At 42.7% G+C, this 20,872-nt stretch overlaps 1 protein-coding gene across 4 annotated transcripts in view; it reads left to right on the top strand.

Annotated features, from left to right (window-relative positions):
- Positions 1 to 9,238, top strand: part of HIVEP3 (HIVEP zinc finger 3) — a 204,740-nt gene extending 195,502 nt beyond the window's left edge. For all 4 annotated transcript variants that reach the window (XM_073616226.1, XM_073616227.1, XM_073616228.1 and 1 more), the window contains one exon: positions 1,962 to 9,238. In XM_073616226.1, the coding sequence (XP_073472327.1) occupies positions 1,962 to 2,420 (459 nt within the window). In that variant the 3' untranslated portion in view covers positions 2,421 to 9,238. The remainder of the gene's footprint in view (positions 1 to 1,961) is intronic.
- Positions 9,239 to 20,872: the final 11,634 nt, after the last annotated feature.

Here is a 20,872-nt window from a genome sequence, read left to right as displayed (position 1 = left end):
CTTTCACTGCAAGTCTTTTTGGGTATGTCTCTACCAGCTTTGCACATCTAGAAAGTGACATTTTTGGTCATTCTTTGCAAAATTGCTCAAGCTCTGTCCGATATTAGATGGAGAGCGTCTGTGAACAGCAATTTTCAAGTCTTGCCACAGAATCTCAATTGGATTCTGGACTTTGACTGGGCCATTCTAACACATGTATATGTTTGTATCTAACCTATCCATTGTAGCTCTGGCTATACGTTTAGGGTCATTGTCCTGCTGGAAGGTGAACCTCTGCCCAGTCTCAAGTCTTTTACAGACTCTTAACAGGTTTTCTTCTAAGATTGCCCTGTATTTGGCTCCATCTATCTTCCCATCAACTTTGACCAGCTTCCCTATCTCTGCTGAAGAAAAGCATCCCAACAGCATGATGCTGCCACCACCATGTTTCATGGTGGGGATGGTGTGTTCAGGGTGATGTGCAGTGTTACTTTTCCGCCGCACACAGCGTTTTGCTTTTAGGCCAATTTTGGTCTCCTCTGACCAGAGCACCTTCTTCCACATGTTTGCTGTCTCCCCTACATGGCTTCTCGCAAACTGCAAACAGGACTTCTTATGGCTTTCTTCTTGCCACTCTTCCATAAAGGCCAGATTTGTGGAGTGCACGACAAATAGTTGTCCTGTGGACAAATTCTTCCACCTGAGCTGTGGATCTCTGCAGCTCCTCCGGAGTTACCATGGGCCTCTTAGCTGCTTCTTTTTTTTTTTTTTTTTTTTTTTTTAATCAAATCATCTTTTTATTCATTTTATACACACACAACAGGAAGGAAAAAACACACAGCAAAAAAAAGGGACAAACCTACAACCCCAGCCTGTAAAAGGGAAAAGGGGGGGAAGCTCCCACTCCCCCCGTTACTCATACATTGATCCTCTCCTCTCTCGTCATACCTCCAAGGTATCAAACCACCTTTTTCCATATTTTTTCGAATTTTTCTACCCTGCCTCTATGTAGGAAAATATACTTTTCCTTTTGATTAAAGTTTCCCTTACTTGTATTTTCCATTCTGCTACAGTAGGTGGATATGATAACCATTTTAGTGCTATGAGTTTACAAGCCTGGCATAGACTTCTATTTATTGAAACAATATATTCTGCTGGAATTCTTGATTCATCAAGTATACCTAGAAGGCATCCCCCAGGCTTCATAGGCATCCCACTCTCAAATACCTTATTGATCATAGATACTACCCCCGACCAATAGCGATAGAGTTTAGGGCATCTCCATAGCAAGTGTATTAGATTGGTCTGTATCTCTGCGTTTCTGCTTCACTGATTAATGCTCTCCTTGCCCGGCCTGTCAGTTTAGGTGGACAGCCAGGTCTTGATAGGTTTGCAGTTGTGCCATACGCTTTCCATTTTTGGATGATGGATCGAACAGTGCTCCATAAGATGTTCAAAAATTGGGAAATTTTTTTATAACCTAATGCTGCTTTAAACGTCCACATCTGTATCCCTGGCCTGTCTGGTGTGTTCCTTGGCCTTCATGATGCTGTTTTTTTACTATGGTTCTCTAACAAACCTCTGAGGGCTTCACATAACAGCTGTATTTATACTGAGATTAAATTACACACAGGTGGACTCTATTTACTAATTAGGTGACTTCTGAAGGCAATTTAGTTAGGAGTATGAATGAGTGTAAAAGGGGCTGAATACAAATGCATGCAACACTTTTGAGATATTTATTTGTAAAAACATTTGAAAACTATTTGTAATTTTCCTTCCACATCACAATTATGTGCCACTTTGTGTTGGTCTATCACATAAAATCCCAATAATATACATTTACGTTTTTAGTTGTAACATGACAAAATGTGGAAAATGTCAAGGGGTATGAATACTTTTTCAAGGCACTGTACATTATCACATCTGTTTTTACTCTGTTGCTTGAACCATAGTATAAAGTGTGTTCTTTTATTTTATAGAAACCAGGACCATCCTCTTCTTCATCCAGATCCCTCTGCTCACCTGTTATGCCTCACATTTTGCCAAGGAGTGGGGAGAACTTGTACACTCATTTACCCCTGCATTCACAATATCTTCAAAGGACACCTTACCCAATGATACCTATTGGAGGCATTCAGATGGTACAAGCCCGGCCTAGCCCTCAGCCCTCTCTACTGGGACCTGCATTCCCTGGGCTACATTCAGATGGTCCTGACAAGGAGGCATCCCACCAGCCACAAGAAAGAAGTGAACAGCCACTCAGGACTAACAATCGAGAGGAGGAGGAAGACAGGGTACTATCACCCCCCAGCACAGCCCCACAACATTCCCCAACACCAAGCACTTACTGCCAGACAGCTTGCACTCCACCTCCACCTGGAATAACTCTCGTCCACAGCAGCTCTCTGAAAGGGGAGCGTTTGGAAGAAGAGGGGTGACCGGACATTATATTAAAATGATGATCCCAATTTAGAGTTCTTGCCCTGTGACATCTTTGTCTAAGTTACAGTGTGTGGAAACACTTAGGACATTAGAAAGGATTTCTTTTATAACATAGGTGAACAGTCCTGACGTGTTACATTGGTGCAAATACTAAGATGTGAGTTATGGATTCTTTCAGGATACAGGGTAAGGATCTTAGAGCATGGTGAATTGATGGTTTCACAAAGTAAAGAATGCATTCTTAGATTTGGAATTTAGAAGCATTGAGCTTTGTAAGATGGCTCACCTTGGATACTTGAATAAGCGTTCAGGGTATGACTATGACCTTTGAATAGAGACATTATGGTACAATATAAAGATCCTTGTAGGATGTGAAATAAGGGTTTACAGATACACATGACCTATATACAGTGTGTGTATATGTGTGTGTGATATATCTATATACACACACACACTGAATATAGATTCCCTTTTCTCCCTGTCTGGGCTGAAGAGGGTGAATGACTTCATTTCATTCCTTTTTTATTTATTAGTTTTATCTCGTAGTTTTTCCCATGTACTTTTTCCTACCCATATGCAGTTTATCTGTGCCTTTTGTACACAATTTACTTCAAAATGGGAAAAAACAGAAGCGGAACTTTGTACGCTGTGAAAGAAATGTGAATCTTTTCTGATGCTTACCTGCTATAAATATTCTTAAGGGGATAAGCAAACTTCCATGAATCCCCCTTGCTGGGCTCCCCCATATAATGTGATCCTGAGATCTGGGTAGCACATGCACTGACTTTTTTTTTTTTTTGTTTTTTTTTTTTTTAATATGTAGCCTATATATATATCAAAATATATATCTATATATATTGAACTGGGATAGGCATCCACAGTGATGTACAGATATTTATATGAATTTATTTAATTAGCACTGTATTGTCTTTACCGTTTCTGCTTTAAGGGTTTTGGGTACAAAAAAAGGAAAAGCTTTATTTTAACTTTTTTATGTTGTAAAAAATCCAGCACTTGTAAAATGTGATTGAAAGCGATACAGCACTTGGTATGCTGTACTGTAATGCCAATTGCCTGTGCATAAACAGTTTTTGCACTGATTAGGAGTACCTGATCTCTCAAGATGAGATTGTGGAATGACAGGGGATAAGCCACGCTGCACTGTGGCACCAAGTTCATTTTGGTGGTCAACTGCAATACAATGCATTACATAAGCAGTGCTGCCTGGTACTCCCTGCGAGTTGGTTAGCGGTATTGGTTAAACATTTGTATTATAATATTGGTTAACTGCTGATGGATTAACCATCTCACTCATCTACAAGGGAATCATCAGTGCTTTTACCCTTTCCTCCCAAAATGCAGCACTTGCTGACTTGTTTTATTAGGATCTCTTAAGTTTATATAGTGCAATCTTTTCTTTTTTAGCACTTAAGGAAAATATTTCCACGCTGCACCTTATTTCCATTTTTTTGTGTTCTTACCTCTCCCATCCTTTTCGTCTTAATGCTTTGCTCAGCACTTGAATATTCTCTCTTTTGTCATACTTTTTTACTGATGCCAGGTCAGGAGACCACTGTGTCTCCCGCTAGCTACCTGGTCCAATCTACATTTATAAGACTTTGTTATTTCTCTTAAATTCTTCTCATGGAAGTAAAATGTAAGCCTTTAAATTAAGCACTTTTGCAAGCCATTATTTATAGGTATTTTTTTTTATAATTTTCATTCATTTATACATAATTTCACATTCATGCTCAGTGACGTGAATTCAAGCACACTTCCACTCAACACTGAAAATTCAGTGGGTGTGCTTTTGCAAATAGGGGGAGGAGGGTGTTTTACAAAGGCAGCTTTACAGAAAGAAGGTGCAGGCTTTAGACAAACTTTAGACAAAACGTGCTTGCAGCTTCTTTTGTGAAATGCCCCTCTGGTGGTAAACAGTCGTTTTGTACCCATTTAAAATGCACCTTGAAGCAGGTCTTCATGGTATGCATTTTCAGTGCACAGCTGCTGCACATAAAACATTTATCCCAAATGTATGAAAAGTAGGACAATAGGTTTCCTCGATTTAATGAAGTTGCAAAGTCAAATTAAACAGAGCAAATCCATTTGTTAAATAAGCAGCAGATTTACACTGGATAGACATTTGATTGACTCCTAGCTTGTCTTTGTAAATCTCCCTGATGTTCTTCCTTACTTCGATGACACTACCAGCATCTCCACCATTTCACACCATATACCCAAGTGGAATATTAGAGAGTTGTGCTGCATGGGAACAGAACTGCCATTGGATTCCTTCTCAAAAGCTGCCCAGGCGTGTGGTGAATGCGATTCACACAACATCCAACCCAATACTGAATTCTAACTTTGGGTGGAATGGTTTCTTTAAGGCCATAACATCACATGCTGGTTCTTACATATATGTATGCTGGTGTTACACGTGCACAGATAAGGCCCGCAAGCTATTGTGGAAGGTTCTCTTGGCTCCAAAGCAGTGTGGTAAGCAGTATGCATGTATTGGGGAAGGAGCAGGCTCCTTAGTACATTTTTTTTATATTGCCGCAACAAAGTAAGGAAGCAGTATATTTGTTTTATTTGATTATTGCCTGGTTACTCTTCCTTTTCATTTCAAGTAATACTTCTGAAGCAGAAGGTTTTATCTTTTATCACAGAATCCATAAGTGAAGAAAGGGCTGTTCATCTTTTGGGCCCCATTGCCTAACCCATGGGTGCTCAACCTGTGTCCCTCCAGCTGTTACGGAACTACAAGTCTGATGAGGTATTGCAAGCTGCTGACAGTTACAAGCATGACTTACAAAGGCAGAGGCATGATGGGAGTTGTAGTTTCGCAACAGCTGGAGGGCCACAGGTTGAGCACCCATGGCCTAACCATTTTATACCCAAATGGAGCTCATATAAAACGCTTTGCTCAAAATCGTTAAAAACTATGAATATTTTTTTCTTGTATTTAAACTGAAGGCCTCTGTTTTCTTGCATGTATCGTAAACGGCACACCAGTTCCATAATACTGTGTGTGTTATTTTGGCTTTAGGAACTGGCAAGGTATATGTTCTTTAAGCAAAAGTAGCTTGTCAATTTGTAGAGAGCAAGCATGCTACCTCAGCTGAAGTGGTATCAAAATAATATCAAAGGGCAATTTTTTTTACTTCAAAATAATATATTCTGTAGGTTGTACAGAAATGGGTTGGGAAGTAATGCTCTAAGCCAGAGCTGAAGGTACAGATTTTTTGCAAATTACTCTTACATTGCCATCGAAATATTAATGTACCACATATGTAGATACAATTATGCAATATACTTAAGAACACTTACTGACATGCTTACCCATGCAGCTGGTGCACAGTAAAATAAAGGCAGCTTATGATCTTACCTAAATGTTGCAGGCAGAAGATCTTTTCCATTGGCAACTATTGTTATAAAACTTCCCCCTCTTGTGGTTCAGTGTTGGTACTGCACCAGTTCAAAAATGCTTACCTGACCAGGTCGAACGTGTGTTTTGTAGACAGTTGTGCTTGCAGACCCTTTTCCAGTTGTCTATTGCACTAAAAACTGTTTCTGCTATAGTAACTTTGCCCCAATATGTAAATATTTTATTTTATAATAATCTTGACTTGGAATTAATTGTAAAAAATGTCTTTATTTTCAATCAGTGTAGTTCATCCAGTGGAGAGTTTCAGGCAGTAAGATTTCAGGTGACATTATAGAAAGCTCTGCTGGTTAGCATTTCTCTCCTAAGATACTGTTTCTCAGGTTGGTCCCTGGTTTCAACGGATATTTCGGGCATAGGTAAGGTAACCGTTTTCCTCTTGGTGAACAATAGAGTATATAACTTCTACAGATATCATTTGTCGAAGTAAGATATTTCTAATATAAATGCCAAAGATAATTCTATGTGACTTCTAAGGTTTTTTTATGCAGTCTGGCATAAATATATAGTGTATCTGGATGTAATTGATTTGGCAATACATGCAGAATGTAAACATCTCATGCCTTTGACACCTAAGCCAAAATTTGGAATTGTATAAGGTTAGTAGAAGCAGGTATTTGACATACACGGATATTTCTATGTACAGTTCTAGTGATTCATTGTCTGAATGCATATTGGTCAACCAGAAGAATTGCCATCTTCTCCACACCTACCTGCAAAACTGTCAGGGAGTCTATATATCCTCTAGACTTCGAAGAAGTCAAAGAAAAATGATTTGCATTTGAAATCCGTTCTCAATGCGTTTGAAATCAGTTTGAGATGTATTTTAGATTCATTCACACTGCTTTGTATGTAGAAATATAAGCAAAGCAACCCAATTCATGGAAAAAGCAGCAATAATCCTAGATATGCACTGCTCTCCATAAGGTCCAATTCAATATGCAAACACTGCATTCCACGTTCATCAAATATGCATCACAAACTGATGTCACATATACAAATTCTCCTGTATGCTATCCTCGGAAAAGCCTAATCTGCGCGATAATAATTGTATGCACTCCTTTAAATGACATCATCATTAATACATTTAGTATATCATTATGGCCATGTTATTCGGGTGTTAAAAATCAGCAGGGAGTGATATGTGGAAGTAATAGGCCTTCTTGCATTGTTATTAGAGGCCCTCAAATAAGCACAGTATTATTTTCTAATGTTAAAAGCTAACTAAATCTTACTGCACTAAAGCTGTTATCCTTATATCAATATTTTAAAAATAGGGGCTGGAGTACAAGTTTTTACTTTATTAAGCTGGGAAATTCTGTTACTATACAGTTTTTTTCAATTTACTTTTTGTAAGTCCTGCATCAATCAATGGTAATAAACATAAGAGGTCAGTCAGATTTGCAGACATGATCTAAACACCTTTTAGCCTGTTTAACATTCCCTCTCGAAAGTGGTTGGCCAGCATATTTGTCTGCCTGACCCATAGACATGGAGACTGTCATACCATGGCTATGCGTTCCGTTACCTTCAAACATGGTAGGTAGGGTGTGCAAATATACACACACAGGGTGTGTGTGTGTGTGTGTGTGTGTGTGTGTGTGTGTGTATGTATATATGTATATATATATATATATATATATATATATATATATATATATATATATATATATATATATATATATATAAATAAATAAAAAATTATTTTAGACACTTGTTGCCCATTGTTATTATTTTAAGGTATGCATGAGTACATAAAACCATTCCTAATACATGTCATACTACATAAACACTCTGCCTATTAGAAGAAATCGTCCAGATGCATCTTAGAACATAATCCTTTATATTGTATATTCATTTTATCTTCTAGAGTTCTAAAATGTTTTATGGCTATTTATTACTAGTCTTAACATAGTATAATCAGACTGGTTATAATGAGGTGGACATAAAAGTCTTAACATGAAATAAAGGGTAAGCTCCAGCTTTTTTACAATCTTAATCTATGCTTGTCATTTTTCTATGCTGTAAACTTATGTGATCATGTTTTTTGGGGTTGCATAAAGAGGTTTTCCACTTTATTTTTGTGGATCTCAGCATGAGACCCCTGCACTGCCCTTGAAAGCAATAGTGCACGCTCTGTTTTGGTGAACTTAATTTATCCATTCCTATAGAGGGCTCATATGAGCTCAGTGTTTCTAGAATGGACAAACTTTCATTGATTTTACTGTCCTGGGCACTTAGGTGGGGTACTGCATGGGGTGGGGGTATAGAAGAGGTACTCCTTTTTAAATAAAGTAAAAAAAGAAAAAAAAAATATTATTCAGTCTGGCACTTCTAATAAAAATAAGGCAATTGAAACTACAGGTAACCACACAGTTTACTTGGCTGTCAAGCATTATAAACCAATACGAATTTTGAAAGATCCTGCTTGTAGCCTTTGTGAACACCTGGGCTGTGACCCGCAACACCAAACTCACTTTTGCACTGGTATGGGAAAACGGTGAGGTGGGCTGAAAATGTCTAACTCAGACAATGGACTTTTCCTCCTCCAGTGGAGGTGGCTCAAAGTTATATACTGAAGGCATCTGCACCACTTACACAGCCAATGTCACCAAAGCCTGTTAAAATTTCAAACGTTGGATCGTTGGATACTTGGTGACTTAATGTCTCTGTGTACTTTTGAGTTTTTAATAAAGTTTGTTAAGAAAACAAGAACCTTTTGTACATTTAAGTCTGTAACTGCTCTGCAACAGAATTCCTTTTACTCCTCTCCATTGTCTAATACTTTTCATTGTTTTGTCCCCCTTTTTTGTTGTTCCCCAGCTGAGATGTCTGCACTTACTTGGCCTTAATTTGCCCATGTCTAAGGAGCAGAAAGGGTAAAATAAGCCGAGTTTTCCCTGTTACCCTATTTGAGGTAAAAGGGGTTTTTTTTTATTTTATTTTTACATGTTTCCTAATGTAAAATGGCAATACATTCCTATGCGCGCAAGCTAAGGTGCTGTTCTGTTGTACATACTTACAGTCGGTGTTTGGGTCTAGTGATTGGGTAAGAATTGTGGGAGGGGGAGGGGCAGGATGTAAAAATGATGGGAGCCAAATGAAGCACAGAATATCATCTTGTTATGAAAGTGATATTACAGAGATTAGAATATTTGTGACAGTATTTTGATTTGAGTGAACCCCCATTTCTGTAAATAACCTGCTCCATGAGTAATGATCTTTCTCCCTGTATAATATTCCTCTTTATAAATATCTATATAAAAACCTGGCTGAAAAAACTGGCACAGGAAAATTTTTAATATTACTTAAGGAGAAAAACTACTAAGAAAAAATTGCGCATGTAGAAATAAATTTTTACATTCCCAATGAGTGTACTCTGCTTATTGAATTACTGTATGTACTTGTTTAAAGAGTGAGTGTGTGTGTGTGTGTGTCTGTGTCTGTGTCTGGCCTACTTGTGTCACACTGCTGTTTTTGTAAGTGCTAACCTAGGCATATAACTGGACTCCCTATGAAAGTGTCTGAAAGAAGAACTGTTTTACCCCTAGGTGTGTGTGTGTGTGCGTGTGTGTGTGTGTGTGTGTGTGTGTGTTGTGGATTGTGACTTGCCATGTCACCTGCCACTGGATGCAGATTGTCACTTGCCACGTCATATGCCACACATTGCGGATTGTCACTTGCCACGTCAATTGCCACTAGATGCGGATTGTCACGTCATCTGCCACTAGATGCGGATTGTCACTTGCCACGTCATCTGCCACGAGATGTGGATTGTCACGTGCCAGGTAAGGTGGTGTTTTGCTTGACTCTTGTTTCCTTGTCCCAGAGACAGGCAGCAGAGACATAATGTAATCTCTCTGCTGCCCACGCTACCTGCACAGTGAGGGCGGAAGTTAATGCAGAGATGTGGGGGCGGTGAGAGATGATGTCATCTCTCTGCTCGTCGGCTCGCTGATTGGCCAGCCACAACCACACACACCTAGCCTGTCTCACCCGCCCATCCACACACGGAGCCACCCGCAGCCTGGCCAATCTGCTCTCTCCCGCCTGCCTGCCCACCCTTACACGGAGCTGCCCGGCACTCCCGCAGAGCCGCCCGCTATCTTATCTGCCCGCGGTGGAGCCGCCCGCTCTCGGAGCCACCGCTTTTGGAGCCGCCTGCGGAGCTCACCCGCCCGGCCTGGCTGTAACAGATTTCTCGGGGGTGGCAATTGCCCCGTTGCCACCCCCCCTGGATCCGCCCCTGTATGTATGTATGTGTGTGTGTGTATATATGTGTATGTGTATATGTATATGTATGTATATGTATATGTGTGTGTGTGTGTGTGTATATATATATATATATATATATATATATATATATATATATATATATATATATATAATATTATCCAGAAAGTATTCAGTGCTTCACTTTTTTCACATTTTGTTATGTTACAACCTTATTCTAAAATGGATTTAATTCATTATTTTCCTCAAAACATGAAAGAAGTTTGTTTGAAATCTTTGCAAATTTATTAAAAATAAAAAACAAAAATCACATGTAGATAAGTATTCACAGCCTTTGCGCAATATTTTGTTGAATCATCTTTGGCACCAATTACAGCTTCAAGCCTTTGAGTATGATGGTACAAGCTTGGCACACCTATTTTTGGGCAGTTTCTCCAATTCTTCGTTGCAGGACCTCTCAAGCTCCACCAGGTTGGATGGGGAGCGTCAGTGCACAGCTATTTTCAGATCTCTAGAGATGTTCAATCGGATTCAAGTCTGGGCTCTGGCTGGGCCACTTACGGACATTCACAGAGTTGTTCCATAGCCACTCCTTTGTTATCTTGGCTGTGTGCTTAGGCCCGTTGTCCTGTTGGAAGAAGAACCTTCACCCCAGTCTGAGGTTCAGAGCACTCTGGAGCAGGTTTTCATCAAGGATGTCTCTGTACATTACTGCATTCATCTTTCCCTCGAAAAATTGAATCCATTTTGGAATAAGGCTGCAACATAACAAAATGTGGAAAAAAGTGAAGCACAGGGAATACTTTCCGGATGCAGTGTGTATGTACACAGAATTGTGAAATGGAAGGAAAATGATAAATGCTTTTCAATTTTTTTTTTTTTTTACAAATAAATATGTAAAAAGTGTGGCGTGCATTTGTATTCAGCCCCCTTAAGTAAATACTTTGTAGAACCACCTCTCGCTGCAATTACAGCCGCAAGTCTTTTGGGGGATGTCTCTACCAGCTTTGCACATCTAGAGTAACATTTCTGCCTATTCTTTGCAAAATAGCTATAGCTCTGTCAGATTGGATGGAGAGAGTCTGTGAAAAGCAATTTTCAAGTCTTGCCACAGAGTCTCAATTGGATTTAGGTCTGGACTTTGGGCTATTCTAACACATGAATGTTCTTTGATTTAAACCATTCCATTGTATCTCTGGCTGTATGTTTAGGGTCGTTGTCCTATTGGAAGGTGAACTTCTGCCCCAGTCTCAAGTCTTTTTGCAGACTCCAACAAGTTTTCTTCTAAGATTGCCCTGTATTTGGCTCTATCCATCATCCCATCAACTCTGACCAGCTTCCCTGTCCCTGCTGAAGAAAAGCATCCCCACAACAGGATGCTGCCACCACCATGTTTCACGGTGGGGATGGTGTGTTCAGGGTGATGTGCAGTGTTCGTTTTCAGCCACACATAGCATTTTGCTTGAGGCTAAAAAGTTCAATTTTGGTCTCATCTGACTAGAGCACCTTCTTCCACATGTTTTCTTCATGTTTCCACATGGCTTCTTGCAATCGGGACTTCTTATGACTTTCTTCTTGCCACTCTTCCATAAAGGCCAGATTTGTTGAGATCACAACCAATAGTTGTGTAAGGGCTTACCTTGGTTGGAGTCCATAGTGCAGAGGTGTATGCTCACCCTTGCATATACACACAGCCCACGGTAACAAGGTAAAAGGCTACCAGGGCTGTGAATCTGTGCATGGGGGCTTGACAGGGAATTAACCAAAGGATTGTCAAGGTGAAGCCGTAGTCAGGGATTCCAGAAGTGAGAGTTAACGATGAACAGAGCCAGGGTCAGAAGCTGGGGTCAGTCTTGGAACACTGAAACTTAAAAATAAGAACACAGGAACCATTGGCAATACAAGAGACAATGAACTGACACAGCCCTCAGAGTGAGGCAGTGTTTTATACCCAGCTGATTAGATAAACTGTCAGCTGAACCAAGAGTGACAGGTGCTAATTGCAAAGCAAGATCCAGAGTATAGCCCTCAGTGCCGCATGCAGGACAAGGCATAGCTGGAAACCAGGGACGGGACAGGCACCTTCCACTGACAGAAGCGTACGAGCTTGCCGCTCGTTGGATAGATGCGCTCCCTGTCATACACTGTGTGAGTACTATTGTTTGTTAATAAAACGTACCTGTTTTAAAAAATTACTACACTATATGGCATCCCCTTCCTTTCTTGGCCGCCCTGCTCCTTGAGGATCTTAGGCACATAGAAATCTTGTCCAGGACCCAGGACCAACCCCCAGAGAAGCTGATATGAGCGGTGTTTCACTTATGCTGTAACCTCAGTGTAATGAGGTAAGGGGCCACTACCTACTAGTGTAGGATTGCTGCATGGAGAGGACCCAGTAACCCTTTCTGGTCTTTACACTTCACATCCCCCACCCATTCAAGTGATTGGTCTATGAAGAAAGTTTGCTGTTTGCACTGATTCACTGATTGGCACTTTAAGGACTGATGAGCTTTTGAAGACTTTTATTTATTTGCTCCACAAGTCCCTTTCTCTGGATTGTATTCATGTCTGTATGTGTTTTACCGTCCGAGCACTGATTTGCTTGCACTGGACACTTTAGATCATCAAGTACGCTCCGTGATCTCCCCGGACGTACAGTGTAACATTGTATTTTTCCTAATATATTAAATATGCCGCATATTGGGCTATTTATTTTGTGTAATCCACACACCCTTATATGCACGTTTTGATTGACACTGCATGTTTTATACTGTTTATGATGATGATATTGCAGTTTACTTATATGCACAAGTCCGGATATATTGATTGATCACTCTTTGAGATTAGTTTTATCCAATTGTAACTTAGATCTCATACCATTTTATACTATTGCATCCACTGGCAAAACACCCTATGCCCAGGTCTTTGGGCTAGCTGGATATACATTCACACTTTAGGCACTGTAGCATGTCGTTTATTTTTTACTTTATTTATTTTTTTGGATTAGCGCAGCACCATCCTCATTTGCTAGTTTATTATATCAATAGGGGCCGTTTAGGACCCTATCCGGTGCAAGCGGCTTTTACTTTGCTAGCATATTTCTCACATGGTAGCGCGGGAATAAAATACTTTTAGATAGACAACCATCAGAGCAGCCCTCCACTGATCTAGGCTTTATGGCAGAGTGGCTAGATGGAAGCCTTTCCTCAGTGCAAAACACATGAAAGCGCCCCCTTGGAGTTTGAAAAAAAGCACCTGAAGGACTCTGGTCTGATGCAACCAAGATTGGATTGTTTGTCCTAAATTCTAAATGTTATGTCTGGAGGAAACAAGGCATCGCTCATCACCTGCCCAATACCATCCCGACAGTGAAGCAGGTGGGGGTTTCAGCAGCAGGGACAAACGCTCAGGGCATCAGACTTGGCCAGAGGTTCTTCCAACATGGCAACAATCCTAAGCACACATCCAAGACAACAGAGGACTTGCTTAGGGACAAGTGGCCCAGCCAGAGCCCTGACTTGGACCCGATTGAACAGCTGGAGAGATCTGTAAATGGTTGTCCACTGACGGCCCCCATCCAACCTGACTGAGCTTGAGAGGATTTGCAAAGAAGAATCTCATAAAATCCCCCAATCCCAGGTGGGCAAAGCTTGTCAGGGCATACCCAAAAAGACTTGAGGCTGTAGTTGCTGCCAAAGGTGCTTCAACAAAGTACTGAGTAAAGGGTCTGACAACTTAAGTACATGTGATACTTACTACTAAGTGTAGATTAATGAGAAACAAATGCATTTAAACAACTATAATGTCAGGCTGCAACGTAACAAAATTTAAAAATCTGAGGCGGGTCTGAATACTTTAGGAATGCACTATAATGCTTTGTTTACAAAGAATTTTTTATTTACTTAAGCCTGTACTATGATGCAGGCAGCCCTTACACAATGCATAGCCAAGCCCCTGAATGTATGACTTCAACGAAAAACTCCTCTTCAATCCAGCACTCTCCCCCACTATATATATTCTTGGCTAAATGATGACCATCAACATTATGGACACACTCCGTAGGAATTCCTTTACTACTGCACTGGACTGTGTCTTCTCAAATCAATACATGTGCGCTATCCAGTTCGACAGTAAGGCCTGCCTCCTGGCAGAGCTAGAGGGGAAAATGAAGGATCTGTGAATTCCACAGACAGACCCGAAGACCCTTGCAAAAAAAAGGTATGTAGTATTTGATTTTTGTAAAGTGATTTAAAGTCTTATATTTTTTTTAATAACAAACATGTAATGCTTACCTGCTCTGTGCAGTAGAATTGCATAGAGTGGCTACAACCTCCTCCTTCTCAGGTCCCCCACCAGAGCTCCTGGCTCCTCCTCTTCTCAGAGTGTCCCCATAGCAAGCCACTCCATCACAAGATTTGATTGATAGCAACCTCAGAAAAGCCTGTGACAACATGGAGAGAGTCTCAGGTAATTATATAAGGTTTGAAAGGGGGGGGGGGGGGGTGAGGGGGTGCTACTGCTACCTAAACATATTTTTATTGTACAAGGTGTTTTATTGAAAATACACATCAATAAATTAATACAAAAACTGTAGTGAACTCGTCATATAAACATTCTTGCATACATTACAGTTAATGGAAAGCCTTTTGTTGGGGACCTAGGGAGTCATATCAATTCCTAAGAGTTCAAGGACTATCACATAGGCCCCCAGGATCATAATGACACAATTAACTAAAATTGCATATATTTTAGCCAACTGAGTCCCACATGACATTTGTGGGACCAAGTAAGATGTTCCTGTATGCAATAATAAGAGAAAAAGGAAAAGAAAAGGGATTTTCTCAGCTAGTGTCCATTCCCGACAGAGATTAACCTGTGGGTCGGGAAATCAAAAAAAAAAGATGTAGACTAGAGAAAAATAAAGCATCGAATTGAGTCGAAAGAAAAGAAAGAAGGATAGTACAGAGGGGTGAAGAGGTGTGGGGAAAAGAGGAAGGCCCCGGGGTGGGGGGTGGGGTTGGAGGCATATTAAAGCGAGAGCAATGCTGAATCAAATCGAAATGGGTAGGTGTACGTCACCCAGGGTTGCCATGTCCAGAGGAATTTGTCGTGAGTATCCGATAACACGGCTGTCAGCTTCTCATTAATCATGATATTGTTTACACGATTTTTAACTGCTTCGAAGCTGAGGGCCAGGGTTTTCCAAGATTTTGCTATGGTCAACTTAGTTGCAGTAAAGATATGTGACGCCAGTTGGCGTTCTGGTCGTAGGAGTTCCATGATTAGCTTCCCCAATTATGCCTCATATGGGTCCCTTCTTATGGTTGCACTAAAGAGGTTATGGAGAAGTGCATAGATGATCCACAATCTGCTCACTTTGGGACATGTCCACCAGATATGTGCCATTGTACCCTCCTGAGCACACCCACGGAAACACAAGGGGGAGTATGATGGGATAAAGCTCGCCAGTCTGGCCGGGGTATAGTACCATCTATAAAGCACTTTGTAGGCCTTTTCCAAAAAGAGTACATTCTTGGAGCATTTAGATACTGCGATGGTCATGACCTGCCGATCCTCTGGGTCCAGTTGTTTTCCTAACGCTGCTTCCCATTGGAGTTGATATGACCTCAAAGGTGGCTTTTTAGAGCCTATTATGACAGCATATACTAAAGAGATTAAACCTGAGGACTGGGGCTGTGATCTACAAAGGCTCTCAAAGGGGGTTAACGTGTAGGGGGTTGATTGTGCCTTGGTAAGTTGCTGAAGGAAATGTTGAATTTGGATATAACTATAGTGCTCCCTGAGGGGGATGTCATGGGAGGATCGTAGGGATGCGTATGGCATAATCTTAGTGGGTGTAAGCATGGAATGAACATCCACAAAGCCATTCTCAGTCCACTACATAAATTGCTGCGGATTATCGCAACCTGGTGGGAATAGTGGACACTGAAGTAGGGGGAGGTGGGGAGAGATCAGGCCTGCGGAATATATAACCAAGTCCCACAACTGGAGTGAGTGGGCCAAACATGGACCAATATTAGGTGGACGATGGGCTCGTGGTAACCAGGGGAGCAAGGCCAATAGTATCGGGTAGGAGTCCACTAGATCAATGGTGGCCCATAACGGCATTTGCTGCTTCTCGTGAAGATGAGACAATGGAGCGATAGCCGCTGCTGTATAGTAGGCTTGTAAGTAATCTTACAGATTACGGTACTGTATGAAATCATTTCACATCCCTTTTAACCCCAGTGCTTTGGCCCATGCCCTGCATGCAGTTTTATATTACATATACTGTTCTTTCTGCTTGGAAACTTGAGATTGTCCATAGCAACCAAAAAGTGTCCCTTTACGTCAAAAGTAACTTTAGACCAGCTAGAAAACCGCGATAGTAAATTAAAACACTTGCAGAATTGAGCGATAGTGAATTGTGGGGAAATTTATTTTATTATATTCTATATAATTTTTTTTTTTTTTTTTTTTTATATTATAATTTATGATTTTGTGTTTCAAACTTCATCATACCCAGGATATCTACTAGACTCTTGGTGGACAGATCTAAATGTGTTATTGCTAAGAATTACAGACCTACAATATAAAATGCCAAATTTCTATGCAAAATAATTGTACCGCTTTGAGACGCAAAAATCTGAAATAATCATACCGCCAGGGAGGTTAAGGGTCTCTTTAAACGAAAGGAGAGAGTCGTTCATGAGCCAAGGAGAGCTTTGTGGTTTATTCAGCAAAGACTGGAGAACCCTCAGGACTGGATCATGAGCAGACCACGGGACTGCAAGAATAGTGACCGAGTCTATTAGAGGGAGATGGTTTCTTAATACAAACATGTGGTCTATTTTCAAATGGGAATGATGAGGATGGGAGTAGTGAGTGTAATCCCTGCTCAAGGGGTGGGACTCCCACCAGACATCTACTAGATCATGAGCTTGGAGGGCACTATTGAATATTTTTGCGGCCTGGGAAGGGAGCCTGTGATCTGATGGGTAATTGTCAAGAGAGGGGTTCAGTGACACGTTAGTCGCCCACCAGCAGGAGGGTGCCCTTCTGGTGAGACTTCAATAGGGAGCAGATGTGGGTCAGGAAGGGCCCTGGATTCTTATTCGGGGCATAGTAAGTCATGATGGTGACTTCATTATCTTGAATATTGCCCTGGAGGAGTAAGTATCTACCATTTGGGTCAGCTATTTGTTTACTGCAAGTAAATAGCCATCCGTAAGTCGGTCCTATCATGACTCCTCTCTGGTAGGGCCATTACCCAGATAAACATGAGGATAATCTGCCGCAAAATATTTAGGGTGGGAGGAAGAGGAAAAATGGGTTTCCTGTAAGCAGACAATATCAATTTTTTGTTGTTTAAGATATTTGGAAACTTTGACCCGTTTCTGGGAAGAGTTCATGCCCTGAACATTCTGGGATGGCCAGTGAAGGGTCGTAGGATCAGAATTGTGATGCTACAAAGCGTTCCAATCGGACATCCCGAGGCCCAAGAAGGAGAGGGGGAAAAGATGGAGAGGAGAGAGAACTGAGAGAAAGGGGGAATGGGAAAACAGGTTTTAGGGTTTAAGAATAGCAAGGAGAGCATGGAATAGAATAAACATTAGAAGCTTGGACAGAACACTTCGTAGACTACTAGGTCCACAATGGAGTGGGACTTTGGCTAAGACCATCGTCCTAGTCGTGTGCCAATTCAAAGGGGGGGCAGTGGTCCGTCGAAACCACCGGCCTGCTACAAAACAATACATTTTGAATAAGAAGGAAGAAAATCTTCAGCACAAAATCAAGTACTACTGTAAAGACATAGCTAACAGAAACCAGCTAAAACAGTGTTGCTAACTTGAGACCTTTTATCAAACATTTAACATTATAACTGCCTGGGACTCCCAGGAACCCGAAGGTGATGGCAAGGGTCTGCCACCTCAGGGCAACCAGGCGCCCCCACTTTGCCCCACCCTACCGGTCGTCCACCACCCTTTTAAACAGGGGCGGAGAACTCCGGAGCAAGGGCAAAGGCCACAACCAACTTGGCTAACCAACGAAGGCTGTCCCTGCAAAGAGTACTGTGCCCCCCTACTTTTTGACATTCCCAGAGTCGATATTGAAAATTTAAACACTAGCAACATACTGGGAGAGGGAAAGGGGGGAAAAAAAAAAAGGGGGGGGGACAAAACAAGTATGCTCCGGACATCATAAATTTTGCTACGTGGGAGGGAATAGGAGAAACATCTGGTGTCCGAATCCTTGCTGGAACGTGAATGTGGAAGTGAAGATCCCTGACCGCCATCTCTCAGGTGGGGCGGCCCGTGGTGGGATGGTTAACTTCCATACTGGAGTCAGTCTCAGGACCGGGAACAGTTATAGCAAGGAGTTAGTAGCAACAACACGTACCGTAATGTTCCAGGAGCAAATTTGAAGGTAGCACCAAGTGCCTCGGTTGCGGAAGGGGGCCCGGCAGCCAGGGAGACGAGGTCACATGAAGGTATCCAGGAAACTATTTCAGCCGTTGTTGGCTTTGTGGAAGGATTGAGCTTGCAGGTCTCGGAGTGCCTGTGACCCGGATTGAGAGCGTTGAGAGGCTTGGGTGGATTGGCGAGGAGGTGGCGAAGTTCCAGGTCTAGCAGAGGAGGATGGAGTTTCTGATGTAGACGGGGGCATGTCCAGCTGTAGGTTCTGAAAGTGGCGTCTCAGATCTGATGGGGACGTAGCGTGGAACTGGCGTCCCAAGTGGGTAAAGGATAATTTGAATGGGAATCCCCATCTGTACTTGATCCCCTGGGATTGCAGTATTTGGAGACAGGGTTTGAGGCCTCTTCGTCTGGCAATCGTGACCGGCGAGAGGTCAGCAAACAGCTGGACGGAGTTACCTTGGAAGGAGAGGGGTTGCTGTTCCCTAGCAGCTTGTAAAAGTTTCTCTTTCGTGCGCTAGTAGTGGAATTTTAATAATAATGGCCCTCTGGGGACCATCTGTGGGCTTGGGGGCCAGGGATTGATGGAATTCGACCGTATTCAATCTTTTCACCGGGATACCGGGGATCAGTTCTTGGAAAAAAGCAGTAGCTGTGCCCTGAAGATCCGTAATATCCTCTGGGATACCACGAATGCGGAGGTTATCCCTGCGGACCCCATTTTCTGCATCCTCCAATTTATCCTTTAGAGATTCAATCTCCGCTGACATTTTATCCACTTCTTCCTCATGACCCTCCAGTACTGTAGTGGCCAGATCCATGTGCTGTTCCAGTTGAATAGTGCGGTGGCCTTTGGTCTCTTTAAGGCCCCACACCATGTCAGAGGACAGCTTACGGGAGGCCACAGTAATTTCATCCCGCACTATACTGCGGAACTTGGCCAGCAGATCATCAGAGTCTACTTGGATAGGACTCACCAGGTCCATGGGGAATTGGTGGAGACTGTAAGCTGGTGATGCTGGGTCCTCTGTGGAGAGCTGTGCGGCGTCCTGTGTCTCAGGTGGGTCGGGCGCCATCTTGCCTCTGCCTGTGGCCGGAGAAGGCCTGTGAGGATTCTGACTTTTTAGGCTTATTTTTGGCCGCTCTGTACATTACCAGAGGCGGCCTGACGTAATCCGGAGCCCGGGGCGGTGTGTGGACTGCGTTCCGGCTATCTCTGTGCTCTATCAGGCCGGCTTGAGCGTTCCGACGGAGCGGAGGAGTCAAGCAGCCATCTCCCTCGCTCGCGCGCATGCGCCCCGCTACCTAAACATTTTTTATCTTTAATGCAGGAAATGCATTAAGGTAAAAGATGATTAGACTTTAGAATCACTTAAATGTGTTGGGGCCCAAGGATGGGATGTAATTAGTGTCATTTGAAGCTTGAATTCTGCTTCAACTGCTTGCAGAAAAAAAGCTGCAACTGGAAAATACAACTTGGTCCAGGACCCATCCCAGTCTGCAAATGGACAATAAGAAATGCAGTATTAAGGAGAGCATCTCTGTACTCTCCCATTTGATCAGCAGCTGGGCGGACACTGCCTGCTGGAGCTGATCGCGGCCTGCTGAGGCCTGGTGACGGCCACCATTTTCCCGGGCCCCATCCTGCTGAACTGCTCGGGCCTCCACACATCCCAGGCCCGGGTCCCACATCTCTGCCCTCCTGTCCATCTTCCTACCGGGTGAGGGAGGACTGTTGAGCCACATCTATCTGCTGCGACCGAGGTACCCTGGTCACAACCGCACCTGGTTATCTCCTGCACCCTTGCAACCGCCACCCTGCGCACGGGCTCTGCGGATCCCCTCCTGTGTCTTCCCCAGTGACGATGCCCTCAAAAAATGACGTATCCTAAGTCGGGAAGGTCCACTCCACAGCAGAAACCGCTGACCTCCCCCTCAGCGCGACCAGACGCCGTTTTGGTCGGGAGGCTACAGGCCTTACTGGCCAAATTGGAGATGGAGCCGGGGACGCTCCGGTGGTGGCAACATCAGCTCCCTTGCCGCAGGATAGTACCACCATGATCCTTGCAGCAATTGAACAGAGCAGAACCTCACTGCTGATACGCATAGACCACCTTGCTGAAGAATGCAACCTGATTAGGAACGACCTAGATATGATCAGGGGGAGGATGTCTGAGTCTGAATCCAGAATCTTGGCTACTGAGGATCTCACCGCTACACACGCCACCTCCATTGCTGAGTTACAGCGCACAGTGCAGGCCCTCATTGTGAAATCTGACCATGCCAAAAACTGGCTCAGGTGCAACTTGAGTCCTTGGCCTACCTGAGGGGGATCGCCCGGCGGAATTTGCGG

The sequence above is a fragment of the Aquarana catesbeiana genome, linkage group LG02 (genome assembly GCF_042186555.1).
Source record: "Aquarana catesbeiana isolate 2022-GZ linkage group LG02, ASM4218655v1, whole genome shotgun sequence".
NCBI lineage: Eukaryota > Metazoa > Chordata > Amphibia > Anura > Ranidae > Aquarana > Aquarana catesbeiana.
This window is presented reverse-complemented; position numbering and strand designations above follow the sequence as displayed.